General features: G+C 35.9%; 1 protein-coding gene across 1 annotated transcript; it reads left to right on the forward strand.

The window, feature by feature from the left end:
* Nucleotides 1-8,345: 8,345 nt before the first annotated feature.
* On the forward strand, nt 8,346-11,123 carry LOC121415671 (leucine-rich repeat-containing G-protein coupled receptor 5-like; the record flags this gene model as incomplete). Its single annotated transcript, XM_041608973.1, has 1 exon — nt 8,346-11,123. A coding segment is annotated over one exon (2,112 nt), but the record flags the coding sequence as incomplete, so codon positions are not given.
* Between the last annotated feature and the right edge of the window lie 6,170 nt (nt 11,124-17,293).

Below are 17,293 nucleotides of genomic sequence, written 5' to 3' on the forward strand. Positions count from 1 at the left end.
ATTTAAGTCTTAATAGATGACTCATTTTAGTGCAATTGACTTGGTGACCATGTTGATGCCTACCGTCGGCCCGGTAATGGCAGATTATGCTGTGAAATCGAAAACAATTTTCTTTCTCTTTTGCGCCATTTGTATCCTACATCCTCGTTTGCAGCCCTCACATCTATGCATATTTTGTTGAACATTGAATTTCATGTAGCTATGGTTGACGATCCATTTAGAATTTCTGGTTTTGATCACATCTACACCTAAATTACCCATTAGTCGAAAAGGCTTTTGAGATGTATTTCAAGTTTGTGATTCATGTTGGTTGATCGATGGCATTCATGGGAATTGGAAAATCAGTGGGAAAAAGTAGTGGATTTCTTAAAAAAGTAGGCTATCCAAACACCTCGTGAAATGTTCGTATGACACTTCTTAGATTTCTTAGATAGTGATAAAAAGGATGGTAAACGTCGAAATGCATTTAGAGGCAGGTTCTACATGTGTGTGTTGTGCAAGAACGAGCGTGTGCATTATTTTAAATTGCAACATTTTGGCAAACCAAGTTATAACAGAACCCCCAATCGTCCAAAGATTGTCATTAATCTTTTATGTACATGTATACTGATACTTTTACTACATATTAATCTAAAATACTTGATATTTGTTCAGACAACTAAGTTCTTACAACTTAAAACCCATGCAATATGTAGGACAGTGCCAAATTTCCGGTTCGAAGAGTATCAGAGTTTAAGTTGTACCAGCGTTTAGTATTTATGGATACCTTGATAGCAACGAAACATTGTCAAACTCCACCAAAATGTCGATTTAATATAATGAAGTTGTGAATCGCTGAAACAAAAAAAAATCACAAATCTTTGTTAAGCCTTGTAAAGTTTTACCAAATGAAAAGCGATAAGAGTCTATCTCTCAGACCGATACCTATCGATGTTGCTCCACATCAGTGAACCCGACTCCAGACCGACAAAGTTCGGACTTATTTCCAATGGAATCATCTGTCGGTTTGGAATCGGTTTCATTGGTATATAGGAAGGGACCTGTTGAAGAGATGTGTTTAAACGGAACTTAAAGATAACATGTGGATAGTCGATTCTGATTTGTATTGAATTGAAATTCGGTGTTCATTTTGTTTGGTAGTATATAGCTTGAACTCGTATGTAACGGACACTGATGAACAAATACATTATTTTGCTCGGACTGAGTGGCGGGAGCCCATAAAAAGCCCAGGTATTGTTGGTTTCGTACTTCAGCGTGACGGGGCATCGATGATCGGTGTGAAGACAATTGGCCAAGGTGGCGAAGCGAATGAGACGTCCTAGACATTATGAAATCAGGCGTGTAATAGATGACCACGCAGGATCCTTGAAATTTCTAATGAGCCTTAAAAAGCATCACCGATGATTTTTTTAGGGTATTGCAATGGGAAATAATGAATATTGACGCTCGGGATCAAGAGGAGTGTGAAACTGGTGGAGTGAAGTTGCAGATGTAAACGAAATGCTAACGGAAATCCGAAATGTAAATGAGTTTTGCCAAGCAAGCGGTGAACATAATTTTGTTCTTTGTCATTGATGTTTGACTCTCTGGAAGATAAAGATGCAGCTCCTCTGAAATTGGAAATACTTATCCGCATTTGTTTGGATGCGTAAAGGTTCGATCTTTAATGTGGTTTGATTACATATATTTTTTTCTAATGAAAATAAATTTTAGAATGATTGCGATTTGCGAATAATGTCATAGGTCCAATCAACTTTTCAAACTTCAATATAACGCAACGATTTGCAAATACTAAAAACGTGCACGATTTTACCACATGATTGTTTTCTCAGAGAAATAGGACAGATATTTATGGAAGCATATACTCATGGTATATTCCTACTAGCCATATTTGAGGGTTCAGTGAATATATGGGAATATCACATTTGTATGCTTACACATGTCAACCAAAATGAAAATATCGGAAAGGAAGTTTGCATTCAATGTGATAATGATCAGATGACTTAATACACATTCTGATCTGCTACCAGTTTCGTTCCGGAAAGAGAGATAATTATTTTCCATCCATGGGCGCCAATCGCTTTCATAGAAATAAACCTGATCTTGTCTTTTCCACGGCTATATGGCACTTCAAATGTTGATTCCTAGAGTATTATCCTAATATTTAGAAGTATTATTGCCTGGTACACTTTACCCACAAGATTCGGAGATGCTGTCATTTTGCAGGGAGAGAAGAAACGCAGAAACATATTCTCGTAAGTGAAACGATTTCGACTGACGCCACTTTGTGATATCTTCATTTAAAAATGTTCAATGCAATTTGTTTTTACACTACGAGGGATGACGCATTCTGTCAGTGCAAGATGATTTTCCCCGATAAGCTATATTATTTCCTTTATACCAATTGACATCACCAAGTCAAATATCGCTATTGGGTGTATTCATTTTGGTATTGGACTTTCTTTTCTGGTATTTTCATGACTGGCCTATCGTTCCTAATGCCGGGGTGAAGTTTGTCTTTTTGTGGTCTTGGATTAGTATGTATCGTCTATGGTTCATATAACCCGTTATATATAAATACAAATTCCTGTGCGATAATCGTACCAACATTGATTTTTTAAAGGACCAGTCCATCCAACAAAATGTTGATTCGAATAAAAAGAGAAAAATCCAACAAGCATAACACTGAAAATTTCATCGAAATCGGATGTAAGTTTCGCTTGCTTTCACAAAGCAGTTATATTCGAATCCTTGTCGGTATGCAAATTAGGAGACAAATGACATCACTCACTGTTTCTTTTGTATTTTATTATATGAAACATGAAATATTTTAATTTTCTCTCTGTTGTCCTGTGGAACAATGATTAATTCCTCCCCTGAACGTAAGGAATTGATATGTTTAATGCTATATGGTTCAATCAAGTTGGTAGTTATTTTCAAATCTGTACAAAATGAAATATTGTATAATTGAAACCCCAAAAAAAAGAAATATTGAGTGAGGCACATCATGGACCGTCTCATTTGCATGTCACTGAGTTGTGCATATCACTGTTTTGTGCATATGACTATTTTGTGAAAAAATAAGCGAAACCTTAACATGTCATAACTTTCTTATTGTACATCCGATTTTGATGAAGCATAATGCTTGTTTGATTTTTCTCTATTTATTCAAATCAACATTTTCCTGGGATAAACTTGACCTTTAAAAGCTACCTTTGTCTATTCAGGGGTATTCACCCTTACCCCCAAAAAGAAGCATTTCAAATGAGTTTCAAATTTTAAGAAAACAGCCAATGAAAATGATTTTCCATCGTGGCCATTTTTACAAAGCTTAAAACGTGAGATGTGGCATATTGGTAGAAACTTAACAACTTTTGACGGCCATTTTGAAATTCAAAATGGAGGATGAATACATGGTCGGAAAACATCAAACCGTTTTTTAAATTTAATCATCACTCCCAAATGAACAAGTTGGCTAAAAAAATGATTTGGCACGCCTATCTTCTCAAGAGAATTCACAATAAAATGCTTCGAATCGTATAAATATTGCTAATGCCATCAAATTTGCCATTGTCACCAAAATGATCTTATCGTTATCGAATCTATAAAAATCACCCCCATTTACAAATTTACCTTACACAAAACACATACGGCCAACACTGCTGTTCCCAATACCAATCAACTTATGTCCCTTGTTCATTGAAGATCGATCTGAAATTATGAAATTATAACAAAAAGCCGTCCTTAAGGAGTGTTATGAATTTGGCTGCAATCATTTCCTGTGAAAACTGTTAAATTGGAAGAAACAAATGGGCTGTTGTTTGAGTAGTAGGTGTATGATAGTTCGTAATATTACGAATTGACAGTTTCCTAAATCATCAGGTTGACAGATGAATTCCTCGATTTCTTTAGAGAGAAACAACTGATGAAATAACGGATGCTAGAGTCTCATTGCTTTAAATCTTTCCTATCACTGTACTTTAAATCAATTTATAAACCTTATGTATATAGAATGCTTCTGATTTCCCCTCGGTAGACATTCAATTACATATTCTAATCACCATATATAATTTTATTTTACAGTTCTGATGGAAAATACACGTACACCATTTCCTTTTAGCATATATACAGCAGTAATCTGTTGACACCCACATTTCTTCTCATGCTTCACCCAACATTGTGATGCAGCGTCAGATCGGTGTATAGAAACAGGCTCCCAGAGAACGAAAATAGAAAGCCAAGTTTCGAGGTGTTGGGATTGGCACTTGCATTGAATAATAAGACGCTATTAGAGCCCAGTTGGGAACGCAATGCCACTGGGAACGAGTCTGTATTCTATTTGATCCACCGTGACGTGTAGGATTTAAAGGTAACTTCTTCAGCAGTACATCGGAAACAAGAATGATTTTATAGTTACTTAGGTAAAAGAAAGAAAGAGGAAGAGGAAGTGAGGGAGGGAGAGGGAGAGGCTATTTCGATGTTTCAAAGTTATGTTACGAAATACCTGCCGTAAGTTTATCCAAGTTTTGAATCTATAATGTTTGATTATTCTTTTTTCCAATGATATGATCAGTGTATCTTGAGAGCTATCAAATCAGCGAAGGAGTTTGTTTCCGCCTTTCGCTTTCTTTACGCGTGAAAGTAGGTCGCCTCTTTAGCTTACATTGTAACTTGAAATCTGTGCCATTCTGCCGATATCAAGATATCGATTTTGAGACTGATCCTCTCCCGGTTCATCTGCTGATGCTAAGTCACACTGAATGAACGAACTCCAAACTGACCAATGATATGTCAGTCGAGATAACATGATAGCTTTGATCGGTCTGGAGTCGGTTTCGTTGGTGTGACAGTAGCAGTAAGCTTAGGACTTTGAATTACAACTCATAGGAAATTGTGTACGAATATAACATATAGTTTCCAGAAAGGCGTTCTTAGTCTAGCAACACAACTCATTGCTCTTGATATATGGGCTGATTGTATCCATTGGTTGGATAAATACTTGGATCGATTTTTATGCACAATCAAAACCTCTTTTATAGTTTGAATTTCACCCCAAAATATCGATAGAACATTCACCTCGGTATACACTGTACCATGTTTTCTTTAATGATTTAATTTTCATATTGTATATTAGAATTTGAATTGGTCCTTCTCACTTTTATTTTTCATTTTTCTGTCAATAAAATATGTAAAATTTGTGATTTTATTCGATTTGAAACAATAAATCACATAATTAAGAAATAAAACACCTCTGTTATATAAGCACACCCACCCTCACACACATCCGCGTGCGCGCACACACAAAAACACCCTCACACATACCCACACGCATATACAATTTTTCATTCATGGATCTTCCCCTCAAGGTCATCCTGCAGATATTTCATTCAAGTGTATTGTAAAATCTGTTCGTACGACGTGTTCATCCCCTGTAAAAGTTTCACATCAAATCAGAGCTAATCGTCCTTCGTTATGCAAAAAGGAGTAACTCTATTTTTAGCTCAATTCCCGTGTTAAGTTAACACTTCAGAACAGCGGAACTCAACAAGAACGATGTCAATAATCATTACGTGATTATAAATATAGTTCATGAAGGATTTTGTCACAAAATGTGTCGAGTCGATATTCCAAAACGAAAAATTGTTTTGACAAGACAACAAAGTACTGACGTAAATGCAATCTCAGTTGATTAAACGAAGAATACTAACAATGTTTTATAAATTGTTTTCTTCTCATACCTAATAATTGCAAATTGAAAACAAGTAGGGCATATACGTATAAATCACCATCCATCATTTTGTATAAATGCTAGTTCTATCCAATGCTTCCATGAATACATGAAATAATGAAGGCACTTTGGAGCGAAAAACATTTTCAGAACCCTGATAATAAGACGAATGCTCTTTTAAACTTGCTGCAGTTGTGAGTCAGATCTCTTCTGCAATTATATTTTCCTATTAAGAATAGAAATCGCGAATTTAAAACGTCAAAACTGACTTGTGGATATTGAAATCAATAGATAATTATCTCCTGGGCCACTTCTTCACAGCTTTCACATGACCTCAAAATATTTTCCTAGAAGACATTTCTATTATTTAGAATATGATTTTATAATTCCTCGTAGGGATGAGCTGGAAATCCGCAGGGGACCAAGAGACCTCTATAATATTTGCATTGACTCAGTTGGATGCCTACGCTAATGAGTGATCGAACTGCATCAGTGCTGGGCATATCTCGAGCCGTATCATTCAGAAACAAATCTACACTAAGATTAGTGCCTGCATTTTTACACCATGGAGAATAAAGAAACTTCTTTCTCAATCCCATCATGCAACATTGTAAACAGTAAAAAATAATTCTTGAGATCAAATTTTATTTCTTAAAAATAACACTAATGGATCTTGACATGTGATTAGCTACCAAAGATTTCTACGTTCTTGCAATATTAAATTCCCTATTTAAGGATTGTCATAATGATGATAATGTGTTAAGATGCCCTAAGACAATATTGTGTTAAGAAGGAGTTTTAATGGATTATGTCATTTATGTGTCATCGAAAAGAGTGAAACCCATATAGACGGTCAGGCAATTTTCAAGTATAGTATCGAAGTTTCAGTTGACAAGATACTATCGAAGTCCAGATTTATGATATCAAAAATAAGAGCCCCCTTTAGAGTAATGTTTAAAGAAAAATGCCGGCTATTCTTTGTTTTGGTGGATGATAATCAGTATTCAGTGTAAATAAACCTTCTGACCATTATTTCAGAGAAATATAAAACTCTTCAAAAGCACCCGATTCTTCTCTATTCTATAGAGGCGTAAATCCGAGGGTACAGGGGACTCACGCACCCTTTTGTTAGTCTGCAGGTTCAGACCCTGATTGAAACTTTGATCAACAAGAGAGTCTCCACGTAAAGACTAGCACATAGCCTTCAGCACACAAGGCATGAGTAGGCTGCAATTCAGACCCTTTACTCGAGTGAAGGGTTTGCACAGCAGACTCCCCTTTGTCCCCAAATGTATTTTTTTCCTTTCCTTTTATGAGAAGCGGTGCCTCCATTTTTAAATTGATGACTTCGTACCCCCTCATTTGCAAACTTCTGGAATCGCCCCTAATTCTTAGTGATGCAACGTTCTTAGCCTACTCTTGGTTTTAGGATGTCTACTATCCTGGTGCTGTTCAAAGCCGATATTGGTCAGTGACGTCATTCATAAGAACCCGCACAGTGTCAGATATACAAGGAACGCTCATAAGCTGCAGCCCTGTACATCTAAAGGTTAACTCTCTAAGTGAAAATAAAGGTGCTTTAGTTGAAATGTTTCAGAAAATACAATGTGGAGACAACTATAGAGATCGTCAGAATCACATCATGAATGAATGATTAGAGCTTACACAAGATTTTATTTTGGTCAATCTTAATTTTTTTTTTTGCAACAGACACTTTTTTTTCTTTTAATCTTAAGTAAAATAAACAGAGGATAAGGAACATACAATAAAGTTTACTTTGGCATAATCGAATTTAATGGACTTTTATTTTTCTGCAGGAAAGCCGGGCTATCTTCGAGGTTTTTTTGAAGCCTAATATTACTACTTATTCTATCTTTGTTTTACTCATGTTTTGTTTATTTACAGGTAGGCAGAAGAAGAGAGAAGCCCTGTGAATGGTGAATATTGAACGAGATTCTGTTTATCTGAAGTGACGTGATACCCGCTGTCTCTACCCGCGCCAAACGTGAGGGATTGAACAGACTTGAACCATCCATCCATCCATACAGGTGTGCGACCAGTTGAACCCACGCAGCAGCTGTGGAAGTAACTCTCCAACTCACAAAATAGCTTCGCCATGTGGCGGGTTCGAAAAGGATGACATTGCTGTTTCGGTGCTTTAATCTGCATAACCATCTACTATAGCTTCGCGAGCCACCGGCGGCATTGGAGCATGCGAGAGAGGAGCCCAGTGGCGCTGGATAATGATGTCCCATACGAGTCGCCTATCCCAAACAACGACTTGTCCACGTGACAGACGTATTAACCACTTTTGAAAGGTGATGACGAAGACAGGAGCATTCTATGGGGGTCATTGAAGGTCAAATTGACAACTTCGGTCTTATTCATTTCTGGATATTGATATAATGGGATGAATACAAGCGATGAGTTGATCACTTTGCTTGCTGGCTCCTCCAAAGAATGTCGCCAATAGCACATCGTCATCATGTTGTGGTTCAATTGAACTCTATTCTTTGGATCTGTTTTTAACCTTGTCATACAGCTATGTATAACCTAAATGCGCATATCACATGTAATATTAATGATAGGTCCATTAGAAAAGGAAAACATGGGATGATTATGCATATTACTTTGTGCAGCGGCATTTGTCTTGAAACCATGCCATGAGGAAGCAGCGAAAAAGCATGTTAAGGCTCACGAGGATGCCATGGCTTATTCCTTACTCCTAATCAATTTGCGTCAAAAGAGTTTCATCAATGGCTCACTCAACAATACCTTCTACACAGCATTCATCTCATTTCTAGCAATTCTGTTATTTTTCTCCCGTACTGTTCCGGGAATAACCGCCCCATTTCGCTGTCCTGACGGATGTGACTGTGATCACATAAACGACAAAGTAGATTGCACCGGAAGGGGAATTGCTTATTTAAATCAAAATCTATCCGTTTCTACTCGTGTGCTGTTGTGTGGCGACAATGCATTTAAAGCGATATCAAAAGAAAATATAAATCTCACCCACTTGCGGAAACTTCGAAAACTATCTTTCGCAAATAATGAGATAACTATTGTGCGGACTGGAGCTTTTCGAGGTTTGGAGAAGATATCATTTCTTGACCTTAGCAGAAACAACCTACGAAGTATTCCTAGTGATATACGACTTTTAAGATCACTGAATACCCTTAAACTAGATGAGAATGCTATACAAAGGATTTACAGAGATGAATTCCATCCTGAATCTAAACTGGAAGCTCTCTCCATGGCACACAACAACCTAGAAATCCTTGAATCTGACACCTTTACGAATCTTCAATCTTTACTCTACATAAACCTACAAAACAACTCGATCAGCAATGTCAGTAGAAGTGTGTTCACTGTTAATGAGTTTCTTATAGAGATGGACATGTCTTGGAATCAATTGGGTTTCTATGATCCTGAACTGCACATCAGTGATTGGTTTCAGCTACCCGCACTGAACTTGAACAGATTAAGCATCAGTCACAACATGATACAGGGATTCAATAAGGGTGCCTTTGATTTGCTTACCGAGTTGAAGAAGCTCGAGATCCAATCCAACGAGATCTCGCAACTAAATCACGATGTCTTTCAAAACCTACATTCTCTCGAGATCTTACTCTCTAGTGACAATCAAATCAGCAGTCTACCAGTGCAGCTCCTAAAGGGATCACTTGATGTACACACCGTAGACTTTAGCAACAACTTTATATCCGACGTCCCAGCAGGAATATTCTCGACAAACGAAGCTCTGGAGACCATCAACTTTTCAGGTAATGACCTAAGTGATATTGATTGGGTTGTGCATACTTCCAGTACTTTACGCGAGTTGTACCTTTCCGACAATGTAATCAGCTCACTTCCAGACATAACATTCAAATTTTGTGTTAATATGGAGATCCTTGAAATGCAAAACAACGCTCTGACAGAATTTCCTAAGTTAATGAATATGACGAATCTAGAAACTCTAGATTTGACCAACAACCAGATATCAGTCGTGCCAAGAGACACGCGATTTGTGCAATATCAACATCTTACTTTTATTTCGCTCGCATGGAATCGACTAGTAACGTTGGAAGAAGATATCTTTAATTCCCTACCGCCTGTGGAGACTTTCGATGTAGCTGAAAACCCCTTCAAATGTGATTGCCATTTGCTTTGGATGGATGATATATACGCTGCATTATGGAACGGAGAAGAGGTCCCTCCAAACTTGGAAACCTGGCTTCCGACCACGTTTGAAAGCATGGTGTGCGATCAACCTAAAGGTTTCCGAGGCGAGTCAGTTGCCAGGTTGGCGGAAAACAGGAACAACTTCATGTGCTCTTCGTTTGCCAGCCGTCGAGGAGTGATCGGCCTGATCCTCGGGTGGCTGATTCTCCTATTAACTATTGTTGGTGTGTACTGGAGATGGAAAATTAAGAAAGCAAGGAGGCACATGCGAGCTTGGAAGACGAAACGGAGGAAGAAAAGATTCAAAGACAGACTGACAAAGAGGGTCCAATCGGATGAGGATCGTGTGGACAGCAATAGATCAAATGGAAGAGTCAAGATGTATTCTCCTAGTCAGCACGAATACATTAGTCAGTTTGATCGTGACTCGTATCATTCTGTGGCAAATCCTGGGGAAAAGACTTTCAGTCCAGCGTGTGTTTGTTTGTTACAACATGATGACTCCATGCAGAGCTGTGATCTCCTATCCGAGACCACGGTGTGACATTGTTCTCGGGAAAAGTGCAGCCTATATAGCGGAAGTGACAAAATATATTTTGATGAAATTCAAGTGCAATTATATAAATCAGTATATCATTGTGAAAACATTATGCACATTTTATACAGCTTGCATTTACAGGGTTTCGTTGTATGTTACTTGTTTCTTATATCAACAACAGTAAGGTATCTTTGAATTTATACAAAGTGATGTGTACAAAAAATTGCCGTTTCACCATATACTCTATATAAAAAAATATTCCCCTCTTTAACAGACACCATTAGTTGTCAATGAAACATGTTTTATGGTACTAAGATTGATAGGAATGGTCAAATTCACATTACCTTTATTAGCCAATCTTGCATGGGTGAACATACATAGCGGGAGACATGGCCCTTTTCAAAAGGCACAGGAGTCAACATGGCCATTTATAATGCTAAATTAGCAGAAATTTATTGTAGCATTTTTGCACTTATTGTGAAATGTGCGAATGTAACCATGACATATTTTGACCTCATATTTTGTACAACACGTGAAGAAACATTTTGCTTTAAAAATATTCAATTTCATTAAAAATGAATTCAATTCATGCCAGGTTTTGATCGGAGCTCACTAGACCATAAATATGTGAAAAGTATCAGGAGACGAATACAGAAAATAAACATACAGTGCGTCCCACAAAAAAACGAAACCGAGATTTATCGTTGATTTATTATAACTTAATCACAAAAACAATAGACAAATGACCAACCATTTTAAAGCTTAGAAACCCCTCTTTCATCTGAAATTACTTAGATTATTTCTCATTCACGCATGAGTGAGCAATTTGAACAGGGGATACCAACAAGTTACTTGGCGGGCCGTATCTGGGTTTTAAAAATAAAACCCAATTTTTAAACAGTTCAATATCTGCTCTTTAATTTGATGCCTCAATTACAGAAAATGGTCAAGAAATAACAAAGTTATGGTTATTTGAAATAAGGCTTGAAATTAAATAATTTCATAAAATGAAGAGGTTTTACAGGCTAGCGTCCAAACTCACTCGACACTCCGTTTTGTTGACGATCAGCCATGCATTAAGTCTTTTGTTACCGTGCGATAGCTTTTGTGGGAAACCGATGAAAGCACGTTTATTTGATGAAATTATGGAAATACAAGCATTGTTTCGAGGGATCATAACTTCTTTCCTTCTTGACTATTTCTGTGATTAAGGTATCTTTTTGAAATTTAGATACCCCCCCCAAATGAGTTTTTGGCATCGTTTATTCGAATTGTTTTTGCTCACTCATGCGTGAATGAGAAATAATCTAAGTAATATCAGATGAAAGAAGAGATTCTCAGCTTTACAATGGTATGTCATTTGTCTATTGTATTTATGATTAAGTTATGATAAATCATCGCTGAATCTCGGTTTCGTTTTTTTCTGGGACGCACTGTATGATTTACATTAACAGTGCTTATTTATTTACCACAGTCGGAATCCAAATGTATACGAATCTCCTGGTAACCTATTGGCTTTTGAAAAGTGGGCGGCATTTTTACCCTTGATACTGTGCTCATCATGCATTCTGCAAAGTTTATGTGGTTAAACATATATTTCTATTATGTTTTGAATGGGATTTTTTTTAATTTTAAGATATATGCAACATCATTTAGTATATAGGCTGTGACGGCTCGCTCATCACTTGCATAAGCTATCCCTTCTATAACCAGATTAACGATATTACGTAAATTTGTAAAAAGTATATGGCCTATTTTATGTAAGGTGATAAACATGAAGTTTATCATTTTCGAATAGTCGACTTCGTTTTTTTAATGAACTTTTTATCATTATATCCAGTTTATCACCACTGCACGAATCTTTGGTTTTTCAATGATTTTTAGATCCTTCAGAAGATTTTACACGGATCCAAATTGATTCCAACTAGCCATTTGTTTGTTTCAACTGGGTATAAAATTTGAGATTTAATGTCAAAATTCAAATTATTTCATTTCATTCGGAATTCTAAATAGCACGCAAAGATGGGTGCAAGTTCAAATGAAATCAAATATAAACGTTGCACTATGATGTTGAACATTTACCATGGTTTTACCTTCTTAGAGTTCTAAACAGAATTATGGTCAATTTTACTTTGATTAGTTTTGTGTATTTCATTACGAGAATGTAAAGAATTCTTCATCGAATGAAAGATAATTACATATTGAACCATCACTAAATAAAAATAATATTTGTTATTTTGTTGTTATATTTTGTATTAAAGCGTATACCTACGGTAAATGAGATAAAACGACTTGATCATCAGTGTATAGCTCAATTTTGTACACAGAGTCGTAGAATGTTACAAAGATTCAAAATGGACTCGTACTATGTCGATGACATCAGTATCTTTGATTTCAATAAAAAAAAATAGTTGAAGTCCCCTGGTGATTTTGTAAAATATGAGCAACACGACCCTGTATGAATAATAGCCTATATAATATAAAGATAAAATCATGAAAAATTCATGTCGAATGAATCACCATGTCCATTTCATATTCAGTAATATATATCCCGATAATAACAGCATTAATTTCAAAATCTTCATATTCTTGCATGTGTGAATTACAAGCCAAAACATTAAAAACACTATTCTAAGCTTCCATACTTGGCCGTTAAAAGAAAAATCAAATGCTTACTAAAATTCTCAAATAACCGTTTTCTTCAAAAAAAAAGAAAGAAAGAAAGTCATTTTAGCAATCTCCATTTAAGCCATGCAGATTCATTATCTATTTTGAAAAAAATCAACAGTGAGGGAAAATACCCTATTGCGAATTGAAAGAATAAATACTATTCACATTAGAGCTCAAAAAGTTTATAGTCATGAAATGAAAATACAAGTGCTTTTCTCAATGTATACATGTATTAATAAACAAGAAAGTAATCTAATGCTAAAGGGGAACTGTCGCCTTCTGTTATTGAATGGAAAATTGGGAATCCATTCTTCATGATTATCCTATACATTCTACATGTTGCATAAAAGATGCATCATGGAATCGCTTCTTTCTATGTCCTCAAGCGTAGAAGATACGTCAATTTGAATTTTGATGTAATATATGGGCCTTGGGAGACTGGTGAGAATACCTAATCGTTCCCTGTCGAAGTCTTTCCAATTCCGATGGTTTTAATCCGAAGTTTGACAGGATGAATGTAAATCGATCACCGGCACACATGGGAGAGGTTTTGATAACATTTGTTGGTTTTGTTTATCGATAATATTTGTATTACCGCGCTGTTATAGAATTTTTCGCCATCCCTCCTTCGCTATATCCTTCAAAGAAGCGAGCGCATTGATCATAGTAAGATGTATAGAAAAAGAGTTGTTTTTAAAGGACCACTTCAAACAAGTTTAGTTTCATGGACGGAGTAACAACAAAAACTTTTCTTGGAAATGGGATAAAAATAACAGCATTGCCATCTTCGTTTTATCAAACAAAAGCAAAACTTATGAAGTAACGACCTTATAACATGGCTCATTTCAATGAATTTCGCGTTACTGTTTTTTTCTTGTTGAACGCTAACCCTGTCAAACCAAATAAATTTGATGCTAGAGGTGACGTGGCCTTTAAGAACTATTTGACCACTTTAATCATCTTTTCATTCGCTCATCGAAGCACAAAGCAAAATGTAACATTCTTTAAATTTTGAATGACACCTGGGTAAGAGACTCGAATGAGCATTCAAGTATATTCTTAAAAATAGGCAAAAAATTCCCAACTTTTAACCAACCCTGGGCAACATACTTTCCACACTACTATTGGTTAAAATATGCATAATTGGGTTATAAATACTAATAATTGGGTAATAGATTTGCTTAATTTGATAACTGTCAAGAATATATATATATATATATATATATATATACCAATAAACATTACCCAATACAGTGGGCAGTATGTTTTCCAACATTTTAAGTGTGTATATTGGAATCCAAGGGGCAAACCACTAAAACTTTCACTGAATGACTGAAATCAGATTTAAGGGTATAAAACAAGGCTACCCCTCATAATGTATAAATCAACACTGATGTAACTCAATTTGTTGTCAAAGAAGATATTTCACACTCCAAATAAAACCACTCTTCAGCATTTTTCAAAAGAGCATAATTCAGAACTTGCTATTGCAAATTATCGCCATGTTTGTACTAAAATTGATCTTATGCTTGCAAATATTGATCAAGTCTCTGGACTTAAAACATTCCGCACTTCTTTAAAAGAGTACTTCGTATACAAAATCAAATAGTAGTTTAATTGTCTATCTAGCATTGGCAATTTCCTACTGATTCCTGAAACAAATTTATATATTGAAAATTATGTATGAGACGTAATGTGAGCACCCTTAGAATAAGTAAACATTGCACGAGCGTATCACAACATTATATCATTACGCTCTTACTGTTAAGAAAAATAACCACTATGTTGATTGATGTGTGGCTGATTGAAAATTACATGATTTATAAAAATAAACTAAAATTCTACTAGAACCTAACCAATTTGATGATTTTGACACTTTATTTCTCGGTCGGATACATATTCACCAACACATTGGGCTTTTCCATTAGTATTCTTTAAGAGTGTTATCTTGTGTTATTATTTGCAAAACTGTATAACCAATTTATCCTCTTGTGTTGATCATATAACTTTTGGTTTGTTTTTCATTTGCATAACTTGTACAAACACTGAAATCGTAATAAAGTGAAATTATCATGTTTATTTCTACAACAAACTTAGATTCGTGAGATGTTTCAGTCATTACTGTGTTCATACGAAAACCCATATTAAAGGATGATATGGTGATATGCACTTGATCTATTTCTTCCAAACGGGCATGAGAAGGGCGGCGAAAGTGTATTTTGGTACACATAGGGAGGACAGGAAGATCAGGTGGGTGTTTCATAAAGCTGTTCGTAAAGTTACGAACGACTTTACGCACGACTGGAACATGTTCTTAGGTCATAACTCAATTACATAGGGATATCACATAGCACAAGAAAGGATCACCAGTCGTTCGTAAAGTCATTCGTATCTTACGAACAACTTTATGAAACACCCACCTGTACGAGGGTGGTGTAATCGTTATCAAGTAAATGATTGAATAATGGCGCCGTCCCTGACTCCACATGAAGTAAACTGGTCAGTTATCTGCTCAGTTAAATGTTGGAAATTCAATGATTGATAACAAGATTGATATTTCACAATATTATTACCACGAACAAAAATGTTATGCACTGCAAAAAGAAATGAAGGGCTAATTTAGAACTTGTAGGGAGCTTGTATAGTGCCTGCACGTCAGAGTGCTGATTTATTAGTTCAATTTTGAACTAGAAAACTAGCACTCTGAAGGGCAGTCAGTATACAAGCTACTTTTAATTAGCTTAAAAATGTTAAATTAGCACGTCATTTTGTAGAGTGTGTATTAATTTTGAAAGACAACTCTGTGAATTGAAAAACTACTCTGAAATAATCGTAGATATTGTTTACTTTAAAAAAGCATATTCTTCTGAACTTTGAAAGGAAAAAAAATAGAAATTCAAATATTCTTTTGATCACGTTCGGATTTTTTCGACACAATTTTATATATGACTTTTAAAAAAATTCCTGGGAAATTCATGCTAAAATCGATGGCTAAGCTGAGAAGGTAAGAGAATGATCATAATCATCGTATAAAAGATTTGGTAAATGGATTGACGGGGTCTGCACGTTCGTGTGCAAATGTGGGTTTGTAAGTGTGAGTGTGCGTGTCTAGGTGAGGGTGGATATGTCTGTGCGTGTGTTTCAAAGGATGCTTAAGGATGTTGAAATAGATGAGTGAAAAGATCAGGTACGTATTGGTAAATGGATTTACGGGGTTTTCATGTTCGTGTGCAAATGTGGGTTCGTAAGTGTGTGTTCGTATCTAGGTGAGGGGTGTCTGTGCGTGTGTGTGAAAGGATGCATCACTATGCACCCCTCTCTAATATTCGTGGATGAGCGAAAAGGGCAGGTAAGTATTATCCACAATTACAGTTAAAGTTATTTTAAATCTCTACAGAAAGTCTTAAGTTCTCAATAGAAAAAATATAAGGAGGACAGATTGAGCGGTAGAGAGAGAGAGAGAGAGTTAGAGAGAAAGAAAGATAACATAAAGGAAAGCGAGAAAGGAGAGAGGGGGTAGTTATAGGTCGTGAGGGGGATCGATAGAAGAAGATCGAGAAAAAGAGAAGGAAAATATTCACGTAGAGAGGAATGGGGGAGGGGTGGGGGAGAGGCTCGCATACGACTATTGATACAATTACCTAAGAAACAAAAACGCTTTCAGATTTCACTCTAAAAAATGAAGTGCTAATTTAGCACTTCATGTGGTTGTATAGTGACTGCACTTTGAATGCTGATTCTCTAGTTCAAATTTGAATGACTAAATTAGCACTCAAAGTGCAGTCACTATACAAGCCCATTAAATGCTGAATTAGCACTTTATTTTTTAGAGTGTTCACGTCATAAAGCTGCTTTACAAATAAACCCCAATATGAAAACATCCTGCAGACTCCCTTGATCATTCAGAATACATTGCTATGTTGCACTTGGTTATTACATCTAAAACCATTACCATATATCCTTAAACAGGACCATAATGCCAAACTGATCTTGTAATCCTGAATAGAATCTTTGACTAATATAAAATAAAAATTAAAAATAAATTAAGTATTAATCTAACATTCAACAATGTTTAAAAAATTCAATTATAGATTAAAGTTCGTTAGGTTACCGCCTATTTTGGTGCAAATTAATCGGCTTATTGTTTGGCTTACCGGGAAAATGATTGTAAT

The sequence above is a fragment of the Lytechinus variegatus genome, chromosome 5 (assembly GCF_018143015.1).
Source record: "Lytechinus variegatus isolate NC3 chromosome 5, Lvar_3.0, whole genome shotgun sequence".
Lineage (NCBI taxonomy): Eukaryota > Metazoa > Echinodermata > Echinoidea > Temnopleuroida > Toxopneustidae > Lytechinus > Lytechinus variegatus.